This window comes from Taudactylus pleione, unplaced genomic scaffold, assembly GCF_031769625.1.
Source record: "Taudactylus pleione unplaced genomic scaffold, aTauple2 ptg000121l, whole genome shotgun sequence".
Taxonomy (NCBI): Eukaryota; Metazoa; Chordata; class Amphibia; order Anura; family Myobatrachidae; genus Taudactylus; species Taudactylus pleione.
In genome coordinates, this window is record NW_028284523.1 from 8,089,529 (window position 1) to 8,116,965 (window position 27,437).

General features: G+C 45.9%; 1 protein-coding gene across 2 annotated transcripts in view; it reads left to right on the forward strand.

The window, feature by feature from the left end:
* The window catches only part of SLC9A8 (solute carrier family 9 member A8), a 121,262-nt gene that overhangs the window by 14,808 nt on the left and 79,017 nt on the right, over positions 1–27,437 (forward strand). For both annotated transcript variants that reach the window (XM_088472212.1, XM_088472213.1), the window contains 3 exons: positions 12,090–12,148; positions 23,799–23,882; positions 24,921–25,022. In XM_088472212.1, coding sequence (XP_088328338.1) covers positions 12,090–12,148; positions 23,799–23,882; positions 24,921–25,022 — 245 coding nt within the window. The remainder of the gene's footprint in view (positions 1–12,089; positions 12,149–23,798; positions 23,883–24,920; positions 25,023–27,437) is intronic.

A 27,437-nucleotide genomic window follows, 5' to 3' on the forward strand; every position in this document is an offset into this window, starting at 1 on the left:
ACTGTGCGGCGAGTGGGGAAATCCCGTTGGTAATGGGGGTGGGGGTGTGGCTAGGCAAAAGCAGACATGTCTGACCGTTTAATCGCCATTTCATGGGCGTGCGTAAATTAGCCATTGCGATCTTCTTCGCAGCATGAGAGCTCTCAGCGTGTCGTGCGAGCTGCAGAGTTTGAGACAGGTCAGTTTTGCTGCATGGCTGCCCGATCTGCCTCGATGTTATTGATGTTTACGCTGGTACGTGACGTCAGACAGATATGAGAAGGCAGCAGTGGGCTTCCTTATGCTCGGGTAAGCTTTGGAAACATTGGCATATTTTCGCATCAGCGCTCCGTGCGAAATCGCAGATGCGATTGCATTAGCGTACATCTCTGAATCAGGCTCTGAGTGCGTCTTGATCCCTTTCACTGATACTATATAAATTATTAGTGTTGCTGTGGTTGTATAATTGCATCATTTATTTAATATTTGAGTCCATGTCAAGAAAGAAGAATTCCCAATAGATTTTTAAAAGTGGAATACATGAAGGTTTGTTTTTAATTGAATGTAATTAGTACTGTTATTTTGTATTTACATCTGTATATAATCATAGTGTAAACATCACATCCCTCTTACATGGTGAATGTGATGGAGCGCTGTTCACTATATAGACAGTATCAATACCTCTTTAAAACCTCTATGCAATCCTGTCTATACCTTCTAAAATCCTGTCTATACCTTCTAAAATTGTCGCTATTCAGCGTAATGAGTCGCACAGTAAATAAATGCTTTCAGACTTTGAGTGTGGTTCCAAAGCACAAAAAGTTATTATTCAATATAAAAACAGATGGTTACACGCTGTAATCTAAAGACAATTAGTGCAAATAAATCATACAGACCCAAGGTACAGTTGTTACATACGCACGCGCTCTGGGCCCAGATACCGGCATCAGTAATAGAAACCTCCGTCAACAGCACAGAAGACTCTCGACTGGGATCAGAGAGCGCACATATATACATTTACAGGGATAGGCAATACAATAGAACAGATTGGCATGATTCCATTGGTTCTTCTTAAAGGTGCTTTTGTTACAGGATAGTTCATAGGTCAATTCAAATGAACACAAGTCAGCCTCCAACAGCCCTTTGTATCCCTTTTTGCTGCTGCATGCTAATCTAAGCTGGTAACATTACATAGTACATTTTAGTGTTTTAACTCTCTACAGTCCATAAATTGCGAACGCATGTTGCGATCTTCTCACCGATGATACCGGAAAGCTGTTGAGACACAGTGGATCAGTACAACACCAAACACGGTCTGCTTACCATGTACTAAACCTTAGATATCAAATAACCTTTATTTCACAACATTAATAATTACTGAATAAACCTTGAATATTACACTTTAATACTAGGGAACCTTTTATGTAAGTGTGCAGTGTGTAAGTATTGGGGAAATGGGAAAAGACGCTAGTTAGCGTTGTGCGACTATGTGTTTTGTGGAGTACACCATGGTACGTGTTTTGCAGGGTTAATCATTTTATATGTTTTAGTGACTGTCTGTATTTGTATGGTGAGGACTTTTAACTTCTTTCTATTGTGTGGGAATCGCACGACGCTATATAATAGCATCGCCGTATGTACTTATAATGGGCAAGATTCACTAAAATGGCGCTGGGCGGCCAGTTGCAAAATGACGTCTCATTGCCATTCGCAAAATGGCGTTGCACAGATTTAATTTTAAACCAATTATCCGGCTTCGACAACAGACTAGTGTATGTATCCCTCTTATATGTATGTAATGGAGCACCGACCACGGTATAGACTGTAGCGTATATATCCCTCTTACATATTGAATGTAATGGAGTGCTGTCCACAGTACAGACAGAAGACCTGATTCAGATATGTAAATTGGTCGCATGGCCCTTGAGCCACAGCCTGATGATAGGCTGCGGCTGTTTGGGGGTGGAGAGGAGGCGGCACCTGACTGCATTCCTGGAAACCGGGGCATATCGACCCCGTTTCCTGGGAGTGCCGTGGCCAGGTTCTGCGTCCTAGGATGCAGATTTCCTGGCCTCGCAAGTGGCAAGGAGCGGCCAGGCTGTGTAAACTTAAGCTTACGCAGGCTGGCCAAAGCAGAAACCATCGATGGCAACGGTGGTGATCCAAGGCAGCGTCTACGGACTCAGCACTTGGATCGCAGATGCATGCAGGAGTTGTCTATTTCTTACAGACACCTCCTGCTGCATTAGCATATTAGTTGTACGGTACTGCATAGTCTCTTCCTTGCGGCTGAGCAATACCGTCTAAATCTGAATCAGACCCAGAGTGTAGTGTATGTATCCCTCTTCCATGTATGTAATGGAGTGCTGTTCATTTCATAGACAGTCTGTAGTGTACATATCCCTCTCACATGTATAAAATGGGGCACTGTCTCCTGTATAGACAGACAGACTCTTATGCTTATACATCCCTCTCACATATTGTATATAATGTATCACTGGCCTCTGAGTAGACAGACTGTAGTGTGTAATTTCCTTTTACATATTGTATGAAAGCCGTGCGCCATATAAGACATATTTTTGTAAATCTCTGATATATTAATGTACATGGTGTGTTACATCATTAAATATCATGGAAACTTGAATTAATTTATGAGCTATTGCTTCTAGATTCCACATTGATAAAAAGTTTGGACTCTGTGCTTATCACTGATAAGTATGTGGGTTACTCAGATAAGGAAAGCTTAACCCGATAGAAGTATAATGGTAAAGAAACAATCAAACTTATGGCACTGCACTCCAAAGCATGATGCATAAGCAAAAGTCACCAACTTACAAATACATACATACAGATAAACATACAGATAAACACAGTGACACCACTTGCACCAAGGATTGTTCCAGCTGTTTGACAGTTCGTTTCATAAAGATAAAACACACAATGGTGTAATAATATTGGGAGGGTTAACACTACATAAGTGTCCAAAACAGTAAATAGGAAGATGGTGTCCAAGTCCCTTTCCAAAGTCCAGACAGTCCCACTCCCGTAATATCACCTGAATGTGGTGGACAGGGGGCCTGATTCAGAGGCGCTCGCAAAAAGCGAGCGCTCGGTCTGAATCAGGGCGGGCGCTGGTTTTTTAGTTGCGGCCTCCTAGCCGCTCGCATAGCTGTGGGTGACCACCCGCAGCTATTGCGAGCGGCCAGGATGATGGTCGCGATGCTCAAGACCATCACGACCATCGAGCTTGCAACGAGACCCTTGTGGTAGGGTCTCGTGGCCGCAAGCCCCTGAGAGCTTCTGGCTCTAATAGAGCCGGAAGCTCTCCCACTGACATCACTGGTGATGTCAGTGGGGCCGCCCACAAACGGCAGGCGTTCGCTTGGGAGCGCCTCCGTTTGTCAAGCCACCCCCCAACCACGCCTACAAAATGCGGCGAGCTGTCGATCAACATCGAAGGTGCCCCTTTTGTAGTGAGCCACGGAGCGAGTGCTTTTTGCGCTCGCTCTGGGGCTCGCGCACGCTGCATGTGCGCACTGGGCCACCATCGACCCGCTTGCGAGCACTATGCGCTTGCGAGTGGGTCTGAATCAGGCCCAGGGTACACAGTGCAAACTCTTACATGTACTGTATGCTTACACGAGACAGGATGGTGAAAAGCTCATAAAGGTTTCTTTACATCATCTGGGATCATCTCCAGGATTGGACATATGATAGCACAATAGCTCAAAAGTGAATATATAAAACAGAATAAAAAAGCTATAATGCAATGATGAGTTGCAAAGACAAGCTTTTATTCTAAAAACACAATGGGTACTGTCCGTACCATATAAAATATAGCACATCTCTGCACTGCATAAGAAGGATCCTGGGTATTTCTCCTTCATCCACTAGGGGACACTGGAGAGCATAGACAGTGGGGTATAGACGGTGCTGAGAGAGAGCTGGCACTTTAAGTTTTAAGAAGTGTGACTAGCTCCTCCCCCTCTATATCCCCCCAAGCCTCAGTTTTAGTTCGTACCCGAGGGGAGCTGGATGTCTTTGCACACTCCTACTCAGGGTTATGTAATTAGTTAGTAGCACTTTTGTGCTGTAGTTAGAAAACATTGAGGACAGAGAGGCAGCAGCTGCACTGCCTGTCTGCGACGATGGAGCTGCTGGGGGGGACCCTCTCGCAAGTGCATGCATTTCGCCTGGGGTCCCCGACTGCTGAGACCACGTCTCCATTACAGGGAAGTTCAAATGCCGCTGCGTGCAGCGCGCATACGGCCCCATCAGTCACTACCGCCGCCGGCAGCACTGCAGCTCCTGTGAGTAAACCCTGGCTCCCCGAGTAGCGGGGTAGCCAGGTTATTATTATAACAGGCGGTATAACATACCTGTGGCTCAACACTATGAGCACACAGCCTTAAACAAGCACATGTGCGGTCCGACTCAGCCTCTGATCAATAGAACGGGCAGTTTAAAGCCCGCAGTTACCGCTCCCTCGCAGGGAGCGGAGGCAGAAACTGGCAACATTTTCATAGCGCCCGGCGTCCCTGCCGTTCATTGCGCGCGCTGCACAGAGGCAGAACACTCTGCATTAGCTGTGGCTCAACAGGTTGAGCGCACAGTTTAAGGCAATAAATTACTGTCGGACAGCGCGGGGAGTGTAACCCCGCAGGTACCGCTCCCACGCAGGGAGCGGAGGCAGAGCCAGCCACTTATTAGTGGCAGCTCTTTAATAGCGCCCGGTGATAACTTTCAGATGTTCTGGCGGTTTTTATCTTTTTCATGCATATACACTTTAGCAGCTGTTTAAGACATGTCTTTTAAAGACATCGTACAGGAGTTTGAAGTATGTACAGCTGCAAGTGTGATACTGCATCCTGTTATTGTAATCTACATGAAGGACATGGATGGGGGTAGATCCTCTTATATTCGTCTACCTCCCCCTAGAAGTTCTTATGCAGAATCCTCGTTTCAGTCCTTTAGTGCTCCGGGTTGTTCACAGGTTCATTAACTCCCTGTGGTTCCGGAGGTCGGGGTAGAGTCCTAATAAGGTTCCCAGAGGAGAAGACAGTTTTCAGGACTTCAGAGTAGTATGAACGGATTATTGTACGGACGATTGGGTCCGGGATTTCTTCACTCGAGGATTCAAGCTTAACTCTTTAGTCTCCTCCTCTACCTGTTTACACAGGTTTGCCAGTTTCCAACGACAGAAGTATCGTTTTACAGCAAGCTGCACACTAGCTTCTATCCACTAGAGTTATGGTCCAGCTTCCTAGATAGGTCAAACCTACTCTGAACTTGTAGAATCTCATTTTAGTCCTAAGGATGTTCAAGTTCAACATAGAGTCCCTTCAGATAAGGACCAGAGAATGGCGAATCTCGATATCTATGGATATCAAAGACTATTTTTATCTCCTGTACGGCCGCCTCACCAGGCGGTTATGAGATTTGTTTTTCGGAACTCTCATTTCCACAGACATAACGACTCTCCTTTAGAAACTGGATCACTATTATAGACGATCTTTTGCTGAAGGCCCATTAGAGGGTCTAATTACTGCACAATGTTACACGACTTATCGTCATGGGTGGTTTCTGTATTTTTCCAGGTCTCATCTGCAATGACGCAAATGGACACCTGATGCCAGAGTGTTCCTTCATCAAGAAATTTCCATCCAGGACATGGTGAGGACGGTTTTTTGACATCATCTGGTAATGCTTCACTCGACTCCTGGAGAAGACGGTCAAGGCATTAGAGGATTTTTTTTCCTTACGTTGATTTCTCTACAGGATTTTTTTTGCTAGTCCTTCTCTCTCAGTGAACAGGATCCTATCTGTTTCTTCTACCATCCGGTAAAGTTAAGTCCCTCAACTCAGATACCCTCTTCTAGTGGTTGAATTCGATATTCCTACTGGAGGGTAAGAGAATAGGAATGGGGGATGGGATTCTTCTTACCACAGACATGAGTCTGAGAGGAGGTGAAGTGGTGTTTTTCAGGAACAGTGCTTCCAAGACCGCTGGGTACCACTGGAAGCGGGTCTACTGATAAACATATTGGAATTGCGGGTAGTTTTCTACGCTATTCAGACAGCAGATCACTGGTTGCGGAGCCATGCAGTCAGGGTCCAGTTGGACAATGCCACGACAGTGGGGTATATTAGTCAGGGCGGATCTAGACGTCCGGAGATTTTAAAGAAGTAAGCCGCATTCTAATCTGGGCAGAAGGCTTGCAATGGCTATCTTGGCAATCTTTATTACAGTTGTAGAAAATTGAGAAACCGAATTCCTCAGCTGATAGGACATGGATCCAGGGGAAAGGACACTAGACCAGCAGGTCTTTTATTTTTCACCAATGGGGGTCTTCCCTAGGTTGACCTCATGATATCGAGACAAAATCATCAAATTACTTTATCTTCTGCTCAATGTCAAGAGACCCAGAGGTAGTGACAGTGGAGGCATTGTCAACACTGTGACTGTTAAAGATTTGTCTATCTGTTTCCTCCATTTCCTCCCTCGATTTCTACACTAGGGAGCAGTCCAAGGTTCTCTTGGTAACTCCGGATTGCCATCGCAGATCTTGGTATTTCATCCTTCAGCCTCTGTTGATCGACGATCCGTGGCCTATACCTCTGGGAGAAATTCTCTTACTTTGGATTCCTTTGGCCTATCCACACTAACAGTAGCGTTTGATAGAGGGGGCTCTTAATAGGGCCATTTTCATAAGTACAGGGATCCCATCCAGGGTAAGCCCTACTATACATAGAGCTAGGAAGGAAGGTACTTCTAAACATTACTTCCATAATTGGAATACTTATGTTTCATGCTGTGAATGTGGAGGGGCTCCTCCTACAGAATTCAACCTAGCCAGATTTCTGCTTTTTCTGCAGGCTCGTTTCTCAGCCAATCTGTGGTTGGGTTCGCTGAAGGTTCATATTTCAGCTCAGATGGTTTTATTTTGTTTTTCTTCCAGAAGAAGTGAGTCTGGAATACCGGAGGTTCAGATTTTTCTACAGGGTGTGATTCGGTGGCAATCACTTTTGTTCCCTCTGCGGCTCTTGTTATTTGGATCTTGTACTTTCTTTCCTACAATTTCCTCTGTTCAATTTTTTTTCTGGTAGTTGGTGGACTTCAAATATCTCTCAGGGTATTGAGAAATTATTCTCATGCTGGTATCAACCTGGAGGTTGTCGGATCTGGGAGCTCTATCCGGTCGGCTTCCATACTTGATATTTTATGAGGATAGAGCGCAGCTCCATACAAGAATGGATTTTCTTTCAAAAGATTTTTCGGCTCTCCACATCAACAACCTATTGTGGTACAGGTTTCTTCCACGACACTCTCCTTCGTCAGGATACTTGGATGTTGTTAGTGCTTTTAGTTTTTTATGGGGTACTGCAGCCATATGTAAAGCAAACTCTATTTGTTTAGTTTGCTGCTGTTTGTCCTGGTTGGCCAGCTTCAAAACGGTCACTGGCCCAGTGGATTTGTCTTACTATTAGTCGTGTTTCTATGGCTTCTTCTAGGAAGCTTCCGTTTTTTCTATGACGCCACTCACTCTGTAGGTTTCTCGTGGGCACCTGTTAAGAGTTTTTTCCTTAAAGTTACCTTACCAAGCGGCTTCTTGGTCTGGCTGATATTCCTGTATTCTTTTTGATAGTTTTCACAGGTTTGCGGCCACTGCACCGCAGTATGGCCAGTCTGTTTTGCAGGGTTCTCAGTGCTTTCCCGCCCGTAATGGGAGCTCTGGGACGTCCCCACTGTCTATGCTCTCCAGTGTCCCCTAGTGGATGAAGGAGAAAACAGGATTTTGGTACTTACCGATAAATCCCTTTCTCCGATTCCATAGGGGACACTGGACTCCCACCCTGCGCTGTTCCTTCCTGCCAGGGTTGGGGTCTTTTTCTGTTGTCTGTTGAACACTGGTTGTCTCTGGTGGTTTTTCTGCTTTTCAACCTTTTCCTATGTTCTGTGTACTTGGTTCGCCTCCTCCTCTTCCGTTTGTTTTTTCTCAGCTCCCCTCGGGCACAGCTTTCTAAGACTGAGGCTTTTGGGGGGGGTATATAGGGGGAGGAGCTAGTCACACTTCTTAAAACTTAAAGTGCCAGCTCTCTCTCAGCACTGTTTATACCCTACTGTCTATGCTCTCCAGTGTCCCCTATGGAATCAGAGAAAGGGATTTATCGGTAAGTACCAAAATCCTGTTTTATGGTTCCTCCAAGCACTGACGTGTCCTATAACACTTGGAGGCGTGCCTACCCTCCAACATGACCCCTTCCAACAGGTACAAAATGCTCTGTTCCTGGACTTCCCTCTTAATTAATGATTGCAGTTACCTGTGTTGAACTAGGTCATTGATGAGAAGAGTGTTTCAACACAGGTAGCTGTAATCATAAATTAAAAAGGAAGACCAGGAGCAGAGCATTTTGTATCTAATGGAACTTGTCATGTTGGCAGGTCTGGGAGTGTACATGGCAGTAGAGAACTGAGTAATAATGTTTCTGTTTTGGTTCCTGACACCGGCATCTAATTGGTGCCCCAGATATCAGTGCACATGGCTTGGTATTCTGGAGAACCACACCACATTTAAACTTGCTCAGATGGGAACTGATCACAGATGAAGTGTTATTAGAGGTTGCTTGGTAGTACTCAGATGGTAACTGATGTAAAGTTACTTCACCTCTGAGTGTATATGGAGGAGCAGTGCAGTGGTGATTGAGGGGGTTTATTAATTATAACCCACAAGCTTCTCCTGTGAGAAAGACCCAGGTATAGAGACATTGTGGTGCATTTAAGTGCTGCTCATACACCTCTTTTTCTGTGGTATAAAAACCCTTAACATGTATACTATTGGAACCCCATTCTGTTGGTCTAGCTTTTGTGTAAACCTGCATGCATAAATAATACTATGTAAAGGGATGTTGTTATTAGAGCGACGGACGGTATGCCGCCGGTCTGAATCCCCGACACTGAAAGTCCGACACAGGACTTAAGATAGGCGTTGAAAATCTCACGTCTACCTTAATCCCAATGCTGGCATCCAGAAGGACGGCAGTCCGAATGAGGTTAAGTCCGGGGTCCCCTTAGCATTAGCCGCAGGGGGGGGGTGTGGGGAGCTAGCTTTAGGCAGGCTAGTGGAGTTAGGTTTTGGGGGGAGCAGGTTAGGGCTAGGTACCCCTAGGGGGTAGAGTTAGGGTTAGGCACCACAGGGGGGAGGGTTAGGTTTAGGCACTAACCGGGAGGGTTAGGGTACGGGGTGGGGAGGGTTAGGGTTAGGCTACAAGAAGAGAGGGTTAGGGGGAGAAGGGGGGAGGATAAGTATACTTACCCGACATCGTCGGGATACCAACCATCTGGATGTCGCTGTCAGTATTTTGATAGGAGGCACCCCGACAGCGGGCATTACATACCGATTCAATTTTTTGTCGTTGGGTATTAAGTGCTGTTTCTTAATTGCTTATGTCTCAAAAGTATGGAAAATGGTATTTATTCCCCTCAAACTTTGCTTTTGAGACCATGACATTCTATACTTTGAAATGTATTTCAGATGAGAAACGGGTGAATTTGCAGCAACATATTGACAGATCCTTCTTTTTATAGAATATTCTGTAGCCAGTCACCAGGCCAAAGCTCTTTATGTGTGTCAGAACCCCTGTGTGAGCGGTCATCAGTATTTAGTCAGCTGCAGAGAAATAACACTAGACCACCAGTCCTGTGTTCAAAATTTCTCTGAGCTTTAATGCGTGTAATACAGTTTTATAAGCATAGTGATCTCACATTGTAACATAAGCAATTCTTTTCAGCATAAACAGTCATTGTTAGTCTTCATTACGTATTATCGATACTTGAAGGGGTGAAGAACATTGTTAGGGAGTGAAAGGGGAGTAAGCATTCATCTTATCTCTAGTACATTCTAATCTCTCTAGTCTATGAAGGTCATTAAAACTTGTCTCTAGCTGAATTCAGAATACATATACTTATGAATAACTTTTAAAGGCATACACCATCCTGTTACAAAATGGAGTCTTATGTGGATAGCTTAAGATCAACTTTCTCAGTATGTATGAAAATTAACATATAAAGTTGTACAAACATGACCACAAAATAATTAGAAGTGAGTAGCTGTTCGAGATTTACGATTATACAGGACATCACTTTCACGAATCAGCCCCCAGATGTAGTCTCCCATCATGTTCTTGTTATACTGTCCTTGGTAGCGGCATTCAAGCTACAGTATAACCTGGTGGAAGCGTTCGCCTTGTGCCTCCGAATACTCTCCCATGTTCTTTTTGAATTTCTCAATATGAGCATAAAGAATATGGACATTGAGGGACATCCTGCACCCCCTTGTGCAAAATTTCTTCACCAAAGTTTCTGGCCTTGTGATTCCCCAGGAAGCCCCGAACCACTGCGATAAAGCTGGTCCAAGCAGCTTCCTCCTTCTGAGCGAGCATCTTTGGGAATTTCTTGCACTGTAGGATCTTAATCTGTGATCCCACAAAAATACCGGCATGAACCCTTACCTCAGACAGCTCAGGGAAGAAGTCTTGAAGGTCCTTGAAGGCTGCCGAATCCTTATCTAGAGCTCTAACAAATTGTTTCACAAGGCCTATCTTGATGTGTAGTGGAGGCTTCAGCACCTTCCTTGAGTCCACCAGTGGCTCTTACTTGACGTTATTCATCCCCACACAGAACTCTGGGCCTGATTCAGACACGCTCTTGAGTACTGAGCACTCGCAAGCGGGTCGAGGTTGGCCCAGTGCGCATGCGCACGTTGGAGCCGGTTTTGTCGTGTGCATGCTCGAGACCCGGATAGCGACGGTCAAGCCGTCGCTCCGGGTCTCGCTACAAAGGGGGCGTGCTGTCGATGTTGAGTGACAGCACGCCCCCTTTGGTGGGCGTGCCGGGGGCGTGGCTGCCCAGACGGAGGCGTCCCCATGGGAACGCTTACCGTCTGGGGCCGGCCCCACTGACATCACAAGTGATTTCAGTGGGAGTGCCTTCGGCTCTGATAGAGCCGAAAGCACTCCTGGGCTTGCGTCAACGAGACCCTACCACAAGGGTCTCGTCGCAAGCCCGATGGTCTTCCTGGCTGCTCGCAATAGCTGTGGGTGGTCACCCACAGCTATACGAGCGACCAGGAGGCCACTCTAAAAATTAGGAAGGACGGCCCTGATACTGAGCGTCCGGCTCTGAATCAGGGCCTCTGTCTCCTGTGGCCAGTGTTGTCTGTTGTAGTGCACCTTGGTGTCCCTGCGGTCCCAAAGGCAAAAAAAGCAGGGAAACCTGATAAAACCACTTTGGAGACCCATAAGGAACCCCACCATATTGAAGGCAGCTGATCCCCAGTGAGCTTACTGTTCCCGCAGACTCCCAGCAATATGAAGCAGTATTTGGAGGTACAGTCAGTGTTATTGAGCTCCCCTCTGGCAGAGTTGTACTGCTCTGCAGCCCCCGCGTTGCAACTGCACTGAAGTATCAGTAATGTCCTGGAAAATAAAAACATTTTAAAATATCTCTGACCAGGTCACCATAGCATAGTTTATGGATTATAATTAACATTTTCTATACTCTTGGAGCATAGGCAATTAGGAAATAACACTTCAAACACAAGGACAAACAAATAAAATTTAATACGCAGTGTAGACATTATCAGATAAGTTTTACAGTGTTTGTGTGATGTGCAGCTTAAAGACCTCCCTACCAGTATCACAACCTGTCTTTTATTTAGCTGTGCTGCTACACTACTGAAATGTTATCCAGATTTAATGTTTGGATTTCTTTCTTTAGTTGGTTTTATTTTACATTGTGCACTTTCTCGGCAAAATGTTACCTTGTGTGAGTTCTGGTGTCCCTCCAGTGACCCAATATTGTGCATCTATGGTGCAATGTGTTGAAGCATTACAGAGAAGCCCTCAGCCACTCCTGTCAGACACCTCCCTGATATTGTGGTAAACTTGAAATCAATTGTGTTAACTTTAATTTAGGTACATTTTGTAAGGTTTTGTTTTTTAACTTTTTTTTTTAAACAGTTTTTAACTGGTTTATATTTACAGTGTGTGTGTTACATTCTGTATTTGTAGTTGCTGTAGTCATCTCTAAAGTGTTGTTCTCTCATTTCCAGGCATCTTAATGGGAGCTGTGATAAAGGTCATAGAGTCTCAAAAGCTGGCAAACTGGAAGGTAAGAGTTTATGGGCAAATATAATAGCCTGTGCCATTCCGGCGAGTCTGTGAACAGTTTTTATTAAAGCAGAATAATTTGAAAGGCAAAACAACCTGGTTTTGCCTTTGCTGCTTAAAAAAATAAATAAAAAATGTCCAGATTCATCGGAATCGCACAGATGCCTGCATTTCGCAGGCTATTACACTTCCTCTCATAGCTCCATTGCTGAGCTACAAACTACTAAAGTCATACAAGACAATGATCAATGAGATGTACTTAGAGTCAGCGGTATAATGTTTCACAAAAACAAGGAACATTATTAATATTATTACCCATGCAATCATGAGAATATAGAACATCCAAACAGACAGGGCCTGGTTGGGAATTAAACTCATGATCCCAACAACAATTTTTGCTTCATGTATCGATCTATGGATTTGCAATGTATAAGTAAAGTGTGATGCTGGGTAAACACTAAATGTGTACCCAGCGCGATCTCTCGTGCAGGGGGTGCCGTCATTGGCAAATGCGTACACACTTGCCGATACTGGGAGCGACAGTGCAACAGCGGGGGCCATGCTGCATTCGGCAGCATGGCCCCCGTTGACGATATCGCTCTTCGGGCCTGCATGTGATGTCCCGCGCGTCATCAGCGACATAGCGGGTACACACTGCCTGATGTGGACGATATTTCTACTTCAGGTTCCATAGGGGGTCCACAGGGTTGACCTTGGGGTATAGGTTGGGAACCAAATCCGGGCACCACGCAGTTAAAGCTTTTAGCTCCCAGGATGCACTTGGGTCCACTCTCCCTATAACCCCACCCCCAGCCAGAGGCACCTCAGTTTAAGTTGGTGCCCGGCCGGAGTCGGGTCACCGTTTCGTGCAGTGGGGAGCTGATTAACAGCCCCATAGCTATATATTTTTTTTCTAAGTACAGAGTTTTTTTATTTTTACTTTGGACTTTCAGAGCGGCAGCGTCGGACTGTCCATAGGACGTCTAAGCTGCCGCTCCGTCACCCCGCCGGCGCTGAGACGCCAGTACAGATCTGGGGATCTCAGCGGGACCCCAGAGTCTGTACTAGCCGGACTCTGCGGGCGCCCAGGACTGCTGCCGGATCTAATATGCAGTCCTGTGCCTCCGGTCTCCGGGGACAGACCGGAGGCACCGGCAGTGGCGGCGGGCCCCCCATACCCCGTGTGTCCACTAGACCACCAGGGACTTACTGATCGGCGCTGGGAGCCGGCGTCCCGGGAGGTTAATAGCCGGCCAGGGGAGGAAGCTTTCCCTGTTACAGCGGCTCCTCCCCTCAGCTCAGCACGCCTTTCAGTATGTATAGTCTGGCGTCGCTGAGCTGCTTCCTCCGCGGGCCGTGCTTCTTCTGAGGTCTCCAGCGGCCATTTTCTTGTGGTGCAGTAGCAGAGCTCCGGAGATGGCAGTGAGTCCAGTCCCCCTGCTTACCTCACCATCAGGTCAGTGTACACAGCGCTGTAGCCTTCCCAGACACTGAATCTGGGTAAGTTGAATGCAGTGTAATAGTGCAGTATATTATATGACATGTTTATGTATATATGTATATATCTGCATTGTATGTGACTTATGCTAGTGCTGACTGTCTGTACTTTATTCTCTCACCTGTCAGTGTATATCTATCACTTTCCTTATCTGCCCTAATACAGCTGTACTTAGGGTGGTTCTGAGACCTCACATTTATATACTCGTTGCGTGCTGCACGTTGCCACATTTTCGTTGGAACTGTGTGTTGCATACGCTGAAAATGGGTCCCTGCGGCTAATTTTAGCATCAGTCAGGACCAGTATAGCACTGCTTGATATTTCCGCCAAGATTGGTCAGATATGTTTGACCAGGAGATAGAGCGTTATACGGCACCCATTTTTGCTATCCTGCAAGTCATGTGCTGCAGGTGTTAGTGCGGAGGTTTTGTTTCATAAAGGGTTCTGTGTGTGGCGTCATCTGGTGCCGGCCCCTTTCACGACCCCCTTAGGCGGTTTGTTTTCTCGGGATCCTCTCAATTGCGGATCGCCGGGTGGGCCCCATTGTTGTACCTCACCTGGGGGTTACTTCACCATACTGCCCTTTTCATCTCAGGGTATCTCGCAGTTTCTTGCACTCTTCCCCTGTGACACAGACTACTGCTCCCTGCAGGGGTTTTTCGCAGTATATGAATTCCCCCTGGTGCCACCATAGTCTGTCATTCCCCTTGCAGGGATTCCCACGGCCACCCTGGGTGGATGTCGTTTTCTACGAAACGCAAAGTGGCGTGGTTGACGCCCTGTGGTTACTTCCCAGTTGGCTCTGCGTGAACTGGATACTGTTTTGGGCTCTTTCCCTCTTACACGGGGGGAAGCCTATTTCAAGTATTATTATCCCTGCTTTGGGCTGGTGGCAGGTCCATTCTGGTTAGAGTGAATGTTGACCTGCACCTGTATCATACACCCTCAGTATTGCGTGCCTTCTGGTTCCCTGTTGCTGACTAGCGGGGGGATCGCATGGCGGGACTCTGGCTGTTGTCAGTTATGAGGTATTACAACAGTGTTTGGCCTCCTGTCCCAAATTCCCTGAGGGTCATCACGAGCCCCTCATGGGGTGGATGGGCGTGTTACTCGTCGGATTACAGACGTTACTACGCATCCCATTCCTGCGTGGTCGGATTCTTCTGATCCGTAGGTGGTAATTCTGCCTGAAATCAGTATACTCGCTTTCAGGGGTTGTTACCCATCCTACCATGGCTATAGCATGGTTGGTTAATACTATTGCATACTGAGCTGATGCATTTGTAATGTTTTTTCCCCACCAACACGTCTGGGGTTCAAATGTATTTGGTCGCTCACGTAATATATGCAGTTGTCATAGGTGGACATGCCTATATTGGATACCAGTCTCCTAACTTTCAGAGTTCCGGCTGCGACGGTATCCTCCGTAATACCCTATGGCTGCGCTCTGGGAATGCAGAGGTGCAGATACCATCTATAGGGTAGATCTTGTTGGGTCCTGACCTTGACAGTGGCAGTACAAATTTCCCGCCTTCAGCTATGCCCACTACAGGGCCTCAGACTAAGTCTAAGTTTTTTTGTCCTCTGGGTCAGCCTAAAGGTCTGTTTCTTCAACCGAGCAGGCCTGGACTGCCAGCCGATCCTGCTTCTGAACCTACGAATATATCGTCAGCATGACGAGACAGGCCTACCACTGGGAGATGGCGATTTTCTCAGTTCGCCCGGTACTAGTGTCTAGTTGCCGCGGCTACGTGGGTAGGAGGGTATGCCCTCTCTTTGCTCAGGCGGCCTATTTCCATGTGATGGTACGCAGGCCCTTATTCGGACCCGAACAGGGCCTTACGAATCCAGAAAGCTATACAGTTGTTGGGGTAAGCAGAGCTAATTGGGCCATCCCCACTTTCTCAGCGAGGGACTGTTCTGCTTTCTTTCTGGTGCGGTGGCTGAATGGTCCTCTTTGGCCTATTCTCTGTCTCAATTCCCTGAACCAGTTCCTAAAGCTACCTGGGCTCAGGAGGCAATCCCTATGCTCCATCATACTATGTTTGAAACCTGGGGACTTTATGGTATCACTGGATATACAGGACGCGTGCCTACGGGTACTTACAGAGACCTTGCCTCAGCATGGACTGAGGTTTGCTGTATCACAGCACTTACGGTTTTTCGGGCTCTGCCTGTTGGGACTGTTCTCAGCCCCACGGGGGTTTACCAGCATTTTGGATTTTCTGACAGTTCTTCTGTTCAGTATATCCCAATGCTCCTGTACCTGGATGGCCTCCTGCTCTTAGCAGGATCACCGGGGTACTTTACAGCCGGGTCAGGTTGACTGTGGCTTCTTCAGGGTGCAGACGTTTAATCAATGGGGAAAAAGTCCTCCCTGCATCCCTCTCTGGGTATTCTTCACCTAGGAGCCCTGCTGGATTCTCAGAATCTGAGAATTCTTCTGGCGTAAGACGGCATCTCCACTCTTCCATTAGGAGTACATGGATGTCTGCGCAGTCGACATATGTCTTTGCACTCTGGGATGCATGGTCCACTATTCAGTGTCTGCCTTTGGAAGGGTGGAATGGGCTTAGTTCCATTCCAGGCCTTTCCATAATTGACTTATCTCCAGATGGAACAAGTTTTTTCTGTCTGATCACTGTTCAAACGATGCTGCTCTCCCCGGAGGCAAGTCGGTCCCTTTTCGGGTGACTATGACCATCTCGTCCAGGGTATTCTTTGCTAAGGACAGTGTCTGGTTCGCATCCATTTCAGTGCAATTGGATGTCTGTCGATTCCACCCTGTCAATTAACTTGTTGGAACTTTAGCCTGTCTTGGGCCTTCACTCTGGCATAGCCCTTGTTTCCCGGTGAACCTGAAAAAGTTCAGTCCGACAGGGTCAGAACAGTGGCTTCCTTTTTAGCAATACTGTTCGTTGGGTGGCAATGTCAGGTATGTCATACATTCGGACATTGTCTGAGGGTCTCCTCCCGACCATCTCGACAGTGTTCATTTCAGGTGCTCTCCATTGGGAAGCGGGAGTCCTCAGCCGTTACGACGTGCATCCCGGGGACTAGTCTCTTCCCCAAGAGAGGTTTCATCTCCTGGTGAGCAGGGGGGGGGCCCTCCTGAGGTGACACTCATGGCCTTCTGACTCTATCACACTATGGTGTTACAGTCCAACTCTGGGGATTCTGAAGCAACCTTCAGTGACTCTTTGTCGGTGAAGTGGTTCTTCCAATTTGCGTACCTGTGTTCTCCAGTCTCCATTCTTCCTCGAGGGAAGTGTTTCAATCGAGACAGAGATGCTTTCCTGCTGGTGGCTCCTGATTGCCCCAGATGTCAGGGGTACTTGGTTTTTCGGAGTCTCTCCATCGATACTCCATTCCTGATGCTTCACTACCCAGACCTGTTGTCTCAGGGTCCTGGGGTTTGCCTTGGACCTGGGTCGTTTGACTTTGACTACGTCCCTACAGTGGTCTTACGGCTTCCCTGGCTTTGTCATCGTTGGAATGATTGGAGCACATGGATCAGCTTTTGCTGGGACCTACCACAAACTGTGGCAGCCATAATTCTTATGGTATTATACATATCGATACGATCCTCTGGTGTCCAGGATTTCCAGATATTCTGGCATTCCTTCCGGCTGGCTTGGGTTTCACCCTCGGCCTGGCCTTCCTGACAGTGCAGATCTCTACACTGTCAGTATGATTAGGATATGGAATTGCTCCGCTCTGATATCCAGTTCATCCTTTGGAGTGTTTTCTGGATTATGCCTCAATTTGTCCTCCCTAGGGACTCCTTGGGAGTTAGGAGTGGTTCTTCGTTAACTCCGGGGAAAGTTAATGGAACCGCTGGTTGTGATAGCCATTACATGGTCTATTGCTTTGGCTTTCTCTCTTTCTATCAGGGAGTTTATATCAACCAGGTGAGTGTCGGAATTGGGAGCGTTCTCATGTGGCTCCCTCTTCTGGAGGGCATCTTGTCAGGGTGTGAGTTGCTCTCACCCTGTGTTTCTTCTTAGTGATTTTCAGGTTCCATATCATTCTGGAACTTATGGTGCGGCCATTCAGTCCCCAGTCCTCTCGGCTGGTGTGGCCTCATTGACTGTGGTCCGGCCTCTGTGGATTTATGTGATCCATTCAAGTTCCTGACGGAAATCGGACTCCTTATTGGTGGTCTGAGATTTCTGGTTTTAACAGGAAAGGATGGCCGGCCTATGGCCATATGTTGGCTGGACCGCCTCGTATGTCTTCTTCAGGGGCCTACCCATGGGTAGGCCTTTCTGTTGTTGCTACTTGTTTTTTCTCGGGCCATGTAACCCTCGTGGGTGGCTCGCTGTGGCGCCTTGGCTGTTTTGCCTTGCTAGGTGGCCACGTGGTCTTCTGTCCACACCTTTTTAAGGTTCTAGGCATTGTTTTCCTTTGCCTCTCAGGATGCTTCCTTTTTGGCGGCGGATTCTCCTCTCAGCACAGGAGCGTCCCCTCCCTTGGTTGAACTGCTTTGGGACATCCCCAAGGTCAACCCTGTGGACCCCCTATGGACCCTGAAGTAGAAAACAAGAGATATGGTAAGAACTTACCTTTGTTATCTCTGTTTCTACGAAGTCCATAGGGTCCACAGGGCGCCCGCCCTGACGCATCTGGCTTCAAATGGGCTGTGTGACTGGTCACCGGTTTTCCGTCTCCCATTTCTGTGAGTATGGTTATCGAGTGTTCCAGTTTTCTCTCTTTTTCTCTCCTCCTCCGGCCTTTGGCTACTTACAAACTGAGGTGCCTCTGGCTGGGGGTGGGGTTATAGGGAGAGTGGACCCAAGTGCAGCCTGGGAGCTAAAAGCTTTAACTGCGTGGTGCCCGGATTTGGTTCCCAACCTATACCCCAAGGTCAACCCTGTGGACCCTATGGACTTCGTAGAAACAGAGATAACAAAGGTAAGTTCTTACCATATCTCTTGTTATCGTCCGATCCACAGCTCTCAAGGTAAAGCTGCCAAATCTTACATAGTTATTTAGTATTGAAGAACTAAGCTTTCTTCTTCAGGGTCCATAGGGTTGACAGGATCTACTTTGGGGGTATGTAGGGAGTGATCCATTGCACCAAACAGCTTACAGCTTTGAAGCTCCCAGCATGCACTGGTCCTCCTCCCTATATACCCCACCCCCAGCCACAGGCATTCAGTTTTTTTATTTGGTGTGCGGCAAGTATCCAGACGCACCGTTTTAACAGAGGACAAGACTGCAGCACTTCAATCTCGTGTGCACAGTCTACTTCGCAAGCCGGAAGTATCAGGTCACTTGGCAATGCAGGTGCTGGGCTCCATGGTATCCACATTCGACATGGTGGCTTATGCCCAGTTCCACTCCAGGTTCCTGCAACAATGGATTCTGTCTCATTGGGATGGTCGGTATCATCGGATAAAGTCTCAGATGATCTGCATCTCGCCAGAGGTTCGGCCCTCCCTCGCTTGGTGGCTGCAAACGACTCATTTAGACAAGGGTCACCCGTTATGGTCCCAGGGTGGGTACTCCTCACCAAGTGTGCGACGATGGGGTGCGGTGACAGGTCATCACACCTTTCAGGGCAGGTGGACAGATCAGGAAAGTCACCTACAGATAAATGTTTTTTAGCTTCCTTCAGTGCACAGAGCTCTCATTCTAGCACAGGACTTACTTCAGGGCAGGCCTGTCCAGATTCAGTCCGACAACGCGACTGCGGTGGCCTATATCAATTATCAAGGAGGCACATGAAGTCCGGCAGCTATGAGGGAAGTGGCGAACATTCTGCAGTGGGCAGAATGCCATCTTGCAGAAATCTCGCAATATTCATCCCAGGATTCCTCAATTGGGAAGCGCACTTCCTAAGTCGTCAGGACATACACGCCGGAGAATGGGCTCTTCATCCGGACGTCTTTCAACTCCTGGTGGACAGGTAGGGACTACCAGATGTAGACCTCATGGCGTCACGTCACAACCACAGAACAAGGGACCCCTCCGCCGCCTCCGTGGATGCTCTGGCGGTGTGATGGGACTTCAAGTTGGCATACCTGTTTCCTCCAATCTCCCTCCTCCCAAGGGTCATCAGAAAGTTCAAGCAGGAGGGCGGCAGGATAATATTAATAGCTCTTGCCTGGCCCAGGAGAAATTTGTTCACCGATCTGACTGGTCTGTTCATAGATAGTCCACTTCCACTGCCTCTACGACCGGATTTACTAGTGCTGGGTCCCTGCCTATATCCGGAATAACCTCTGCTGGCTTTGACTGCATGGCTCTTGAGTCTTCCGTCTTAAAGGCCAAAGGTTTCTCTATTTCTGTGATCCTGACGATGCTGAGGGCAAGGAAGCCTGCTTTGGCCCGCATCTATCACATGATTTGGCATTCATTTTTTCTTTGGTGTTCCCACAGAAAATATGACCCTAAAGTGTTCAGGGTCTCACGAGTGCTTGCTTTTCTTCAGGCGGGATTAGACTTAGGTCAGGTTTCTGCATTGTCAGTATGGTTCCAGCGTAGAATTGCTCCCCTGCCGGATGTTAGAACATTTTTGCAGGGGGTTCTCCATCTGCAACCTCCGTTTGTCCCTAGGGTGGCACTGTGGGATTTATCTTTTGGTTCTCAGGGCACTGCAAGCTTCTCCTGTAGAGCCCTTGGATTAGGTGGACTTTAGATGGTTGATAGCGAAGACACTTTTTTTCTCCTCGCTACTTCCTCAGCTCGCAGAGTTTCTGATTTGGCACTACTGTCATGTCGCTCCCCATATTTGATTTTTCATCAAAATAGAGCTGTTCTTCGTACTAAAGCGGGTTACCTTCCAAAGGTAGTACCCCGTTTTCGTATTAATGAAGAAATTGTAGTCCCGGCCTTTCAGTCTTCAGACCTTTCTAAGGGTGAAGCTTCCCTGGATGTGGTTTGTGCCCTATGTATCTACATGGATCGTACCAGCTCCATCAGGAAATGAGATGCGCTGTTTGTGTATGGGTTTCACAAACGAGGTTGGCCAGCTTACGAACAGACCTTGGCTCGCTGGTTGCGTATGACTATTTCTCAGGTCTATACACAGGCTGAACTCCCTGTCCCGAACAAGGAGACAGCACATTCTACTCGATCTGTGGGGCCATTGTGGGCGGTTAGACATGGCGCCTCGGCTGAACAGCTGTGCAAGGCAGCCACTTGGTCTTCCATCCATACCCTTATCAAATTTTATACATTAGAAACTTTTGCCTCCCAGGATGCTTCCTTTGGGCGGCGGATTCTCCTCTCTGCTCAGGAGCGTCCCCACCCTTAAGGGAACTGCTTTAGGATGTCCCCAAGGTAGATCCTTTGGACCCTATGGACTCTGAAGAAGAAAATTAGAGTTATGGTATGACATACCTCAGTTAACTCTTTTTCTTCAAGGTCCATGGGGTCCACAGGGCGCCCACCCTGATGCACCTGCCCACAGTTGGGATCTGTTCATTGCTTTTTTGTATCACTGATTCCCTCTTCGTATTTTGAGAGCGTTTCTTGGGTACATTGTACTTCCTTCTCCACTTTCTGTTTCTTGCCGTTAGGCGTGTTTACAGATTGAATGCCTGTGGCTGGGGGCGGGTATATAGGGAGAAGGACCAGTGCATGCTGGGAGCTTCAAAGCTGTAAGCTGTTTGGTGCAATGGATCACTCCAACTACATACCCCAAGGTAGATCCTGAGGACTCTATGGACCTCGAAGAAAAAGAGTTAACTGAGGTATGTTATACCATAACTCTAATTATTAGACCATATAGTGACAATGCGACAACACGACAGAGCGACAGATCTTGTATATAAAATTCATTGGTCTGTTTGTTTGTTTGTCTGTCCGGTTATGCATTTGGACACCCCTGCACCGATTGGGATGAAAGTAACGCAAGGTGGTCCAGTTGGTTCCTGGCCATGTTTTAGAGGGGCTAGGGTCCCGTTCGGACCTCCTGTTGGTGTACGCTGGGCAGAACTTTGACCAAGGGAGCCTGTTCTGAGCCTTCCACTGGATGGATTTGGATTAAAACTTCACAGACTGGTAACATTGGATCCCAGAATACATACTAGAGGGTTGAGGTCCCGGTCGGACCTCCCGTAGGTGTATGCTGGAGCAGAACTTTGACCGAGGAGCCTTTTCTGGGCCTTTCACTGGATGGATTTGGATGAAAACTTCACAGAGGGGTGGCAATTGATCTGGGATGCCAAATGGAGTGGTTGGAGTCCCGGTCGGACCTCACATCATTTGGACAACATCACATAATAAAGCTTAATAACTTGAAGATTTAAACCCGAGTTTAAAGTCATAGTAAACTGACAAACTGGGGTTAGGGTGTTTTTTTTTTTTTGGGGGGGGGGGCAGGCTAATATTCTGAGTAGGACATAACTGGATGTATTGAGTGATGAGTACAGCTTGGTCAGCAAAACTTCTTGGTAGGCCAGTCCTACTAATTGTAACTTTGGAGAAGGATGCAGTAATATGACGCATCATGTAACACTGTACAGTAATATCTTTAGTTGTATGAGGAGAACCTGACACTGTGCAGTATAACTTCTCTAGGAAATTAAAGGGGACATGTATGAAGCCTTGGAGAGAGATAAAGCTTCTAACTGTCATTTCATAGACTGTACTAGATAATGACAGAGGCCCCAAGGCCTGATACATCTCCCTCCGATCCTTAGCATACCTGTAAATGTTTCTACAGAAGCTAGTGGAAGATCTAAATGGAAGCCAACAGCTATTCCGCACTTAAAAAGTTATGACCCATTGTTTTACTAGCACATTCTACTGAAAGGATGATATAATGCTTGGTATAATTCAGTATATAAAGAAAACAGAGAAGCATTCAGGAAAAGACCAACTTTTTCCAGCACGCTGTGTGTAGTGTCAGTTCTTCTATCATGTATAATCATTAATGTGACTTATCGGCTAATACCCAACTTAATTTGTGTAAATAGCAGTTCTAGGTGACTTCAGACAGGAGCACAAATAAAAAAAATTAGTATTTCCACAGAATTAGCATAAATGAAAATTATACATTAAGACACAGGTTCTCAAACTTGGTCCTCAGGACCCCAAACAGTGCATGTTTCCAGGTCTCACACAGAATCACAAGTGAAATAATTAGCTCCACCTGTGGAACTTTTAAAATGTGACAGTGAGTAATGAATACACCTGTGCACCTGCTGGGTGACCTGGAAAACGTGAACTGTGTGGGGTCCCGAGCACCGAGTTTGAGAACCTCTGCATTAAGACATAATATATTGCACTAGTGAGCCCTGCTGTCTGGTTTAAGCACCATTGTACTATAAGGAGATCTATGTGGTGTGAGCACACACATTTATGAAATCTGGTGCAGAGGAATATGTTGAAGCAACCAAACAGAACCTGTAATTGTTTAATGGAGCGTACACACGGTCAGATTTGTCAGACTTGTCAGATTTGTCAGATGAACGATGGAACGATTAAACGATTTGAACGATTTTGCCAAAGTTTTGAACGATTTGAACGATTGAACGATTTTTGACTGCATTAAAATGAATGGAATCGTCCAAGTCTGACTGCAAACACATCAGATGTCAGAAATCGTTATCTGACCATCGGGAACGCGCATCGTTGATCGTCCATCGTTCAGGCATGTCAGATATGAACGATTTTCCTTCAGATATGAATGACTGAACGATTTTTAAATCGTTATCGTTCATATCTGAAGGAAAAATCTGACCGTGTGTATGCACCCTTAGAGCGTTTATAAAACAAAGCACTTGCTGCTTTTACCTTGCACCGAATTTCTTAAGGTGCATACACACATAAAGATTTTCTGTCCAACCATCCAACTAGTTGATTGTCATTTGCTTTCATACCAACCAATCAGCAATTTGCTCCCAAATGCCGGAAAATGGACAAAAACTGTTGTTTGAACAAATTGTTTAGATCAAACATTTAGCAAACTTGTCTGATGACCATTTTCATCTGTTTTCTGGCATTTAGGAGCAAATTGCCGATCATCAGTTACTCCCATACGTTACCAGATTTTCATTCCAACCAATCAACTAGTTGGATGGTTGGACAGAAAATCTTTATGTGTGTACACAGCCTTAGATGTCTGTTTAATGTTTTATACTTTGCAATAGTCTACTATGCTCAGCACTAACCCAGTTTTATTTGTTTTGATTTTATACAGGAAGAGGAGATGTTTCGACCTAATATGTTCTTTCTGCTGCTGCTGCCACCAATCATCTTTGAATCTGGATATTCCTTGCATAAGGTAAACAGTGGCAAAAGTTACAATGTACATCAGGGTGGCGAGAATTTTGAACTCGATGATCTACTTGCAAAGCTTAAAATCTTCCTTCATTTACCAGATATCTACGAAGAAGGGTGTGTGGCGTGCCAAAAATGGAACGTGACCTCCCAGCAATGGGCGTGGGGACGGTCCTCCCGAAATCACACATTGGCCCCCACAGTAAAAAAATTAAACACATTGGCTCCCACAGGAAAAAGAAAATACACACATTGGCCTTCACAGCACAATGTCCCCCCACAGGAAAAAACAAAACAAAACTTCTTCCCTCACATAATAAAAAAAACATACATTAAATTGCCCCAGTCCCCCACAGAATAATGAGCTGCCTGAGAAAGAGGAACCTGCCCTCAGCTGTGGGCGACACCAGCAGTCCAGCAGCAGCCTCTGTGCAGGCCCGCCAGTCTTGATCGGTCTAGGGTGCAGCACTGCGCTCCCTTTTGGGTTTGGTGCTTTCGAGCTGGCCGTGCCCCTGTGCCTTCACTTAACCCGGCTCTGACACCAGCGCAATGGAGGCTGTTACATATGACAGCCTCAGCCAATAAGAATCAGCCTGATTCTTATTGGTTACTGCTGTCACAGCGACGGTCGACAGAGACAGCCGCGGCTTCAGCACCCCACCTGTGATTTTGGTACAGCAGCCAATAAGAATCACATAGATTTTTATTGAACGCTGCTAACTACTGTTGGACGGACCAACGCGATCGACTGGTCAAGTTTCTGTGGACGACCAGTCGATCGCAAACGACGCTTTGGCCACCTCTGATGTGTATGTTAATAGTACTACCGAGAGCAACAAAAATTAAGGACAGGTACATTTCTCAGTCCTAGAGTTTTCAATTTAATTAGATAGTAGATAGGGACATACAGTTAGGTTGGAGTAATACATTGTATGTACTGAAGACACATGTAGGTACAGGAAGTGCTCTGATGTTTGGGTTATGCAATGGTGACGAAACTCAAATGCTAAATCTTTTTCAATTTGTTTTATTATTATCTTAGGGAAACTTCTTCCAGAACATTGGTTCAATTACTCTTTTTGCTGTATTTGGCACAGCAATATCGGCCTTCATCGTGGGCGGTGGGATTTTCTTCCTTGGACAGGTAAATTTTGCCATGTATTCCCTATTACATAAGACGAGGAAGAAGACTGTGCCAGAGTTGTTAGAAATTAGTTCTTTAAATGTGAATTGTGGTTTATTTGCACTACTTCCACATGACAGCATAAGACATGCCTTCCTACCTATTAGGATCAAGAAATAGGGGGGAAAAAAAAAAAAAAGGATCCTTAATACTGACAATGCAACCTTGTGTTTAATCCCGTCCTTACTAGGCAGGGGCTATGGTTAGAAAGGATTCTTTATTTTTATCAGGATTATTTAGTTTGTTAAGGGAGCCCTATGTAGTATCTCCTGTTCCTATATTTGGTCTGTCATTATCTGTGCCTGTCTGATTCTCCCAGTTGGATGAAGGTGAGAATTTATCAAGGTTATTTGTACTGTAGTTGAGTTTTGTCATTCATCTTGGCTACAATCAGCCCCCATGCTATACCACAGGTTACACACAGGTGCGACTCTTCTACAGGATGCTCTGATATGAGGTCTGATTTGTCCAGGGAAGATCAGGGCTAGTACATATTTAATTCCAGGGCATTCATTTGTCTTGTGATTATGATCATGGAAACTTCTGTTGAATCTAATCCTTGCCCTAAATCCCGGACAGTGGTGGAGCTCTCAGCCCAATAATAGGGTTTAAGTTGCTTCTATTTCTAGACAAATATTTTTGGTGTATAAAAGTTTTGGTTGTTATCCTAACTCAAGGTTAGGCACTCTGACTCCTTTTTATGTGTTTCATGGAGGAAAGGAAAGCTTAGAAAATGTAGTCTCAATATTAACCTCACTATAAGAAATATAACATGTGTATACTGTATAAAGTCATAAACACATGACACAGGGAAGTCTTTCAGTTCAACTTTTTTGTGCTGATACAGTTTTCTTCACTTCTAATGAACTTGATAACATGGGGGTTGAAGCTTTTGACTCAGATGAAGGTGATAGTGAGACAGAGAAGAAGAGGAAGATTCTTATTCATCCCATTGCTCTGGGCGATTTGGGCTACTGCTGACACTGAGGCCCTTTGGGAGCCCAGAACAGTTCAAGATCACATGTCTTTAGATAAAATAGTCCTAAAATAACTTTAATCGTCTCATTAAACAGTCAAAAGAATATATGCACATTATGGAGCAGGTTATAAAATCTGGGACCAGCATTCTAAAATCTATGTTCCAGTGGCCTAGATCCCTAACAAGTCTTTTCTCCCAGGGACCCCAATGGCCTTCAGGGCCTTTTTAATGCATCCACCTGCATGGCAAGATCCCTTAAGATCATTTGGAACATTAGACAACCATTTGAGGATCAGATATACCATTCTGATGGATCACATATTTTATTTTCTCCTCGTCTTGTTAAAATGTGTAGCCTACATTTGTGATGTTTCTGCAGATGTGGGTAAGATTAATCTTATCTAATTGTGGAGAGCTTTGTACCTGAAAGCCTTGTCAGGCGACACTGATACAGTATCTAGGCTTTGTATTCTCTGAATAAGTGGGCTCATTTTTTAAATTTTGATCTACAATTGGATGATATTCTTGAACAAGCTTTTCTGTGAGGTTTTTAGCAGATGGGAGGCAATCATTGTTCCAAGAATCATGGTCAGGATATTTAAAAAGGAACTAAGGGCAAATTTATCTTCACTAAATACCTAACATAATATAACTAATAATTTCTTATAACATCGTTCTTTCTACTCCTTTTCTGAATTGTTTTATTCAGTTTTCATTGTCTATCATCACTTTGGTGACTTTGCATTCTCCTTTTAGTTCCTTTGCATTCTTATGTTGTGAATGTACCATGATCTGCTGTTAAACTTGTTTTGACTAATAAAGAAAAAATGAAAAATGTCAATTCTAGTAAGGTGGAAGAGGCAAAGCCTCCTTCTTCTGTCCTACGTCACTGGAAGCAAACATAAGACTGCCGAGTAATGAGGCCAGAAATGCCTGCTATTAATAATTTGATCCTTAAATTAATTCAGATGGGTTATAGGTTGGTATGCAGAAGCATCATTGGTCCATATTCCTTATTACCCCTTTGCCACTCCTAGAAAGCAATGTGGAAGGCATTGTGCAATCTTTTTGATCAATGATTCCTAAATGATGCACCACTATTAGCAATGTGAAAATCCAATGGTTCCTTTAGCACCATAATCAGTATGAGGTCTCTAAATTGATTCCTAAAGTACAAAAAAATAGGAACAATCAGAACTGTGAAAGATAATTTTATCAGTTTTGAGAATGTCCAGAAGATCCTCCTGAGACCTGAAGGCCCATTTCATCAGAGGTGCTTCCTCCTTTTGTAAAAAGACCTTCAGGCTCTAGCACATCTGTGCAGTACAGTTGTGTCCTTATACATATTTGCTGCAGTCGCGCTAATAAGCCCCTCTAGGCGCACCAGGTCCCATGAG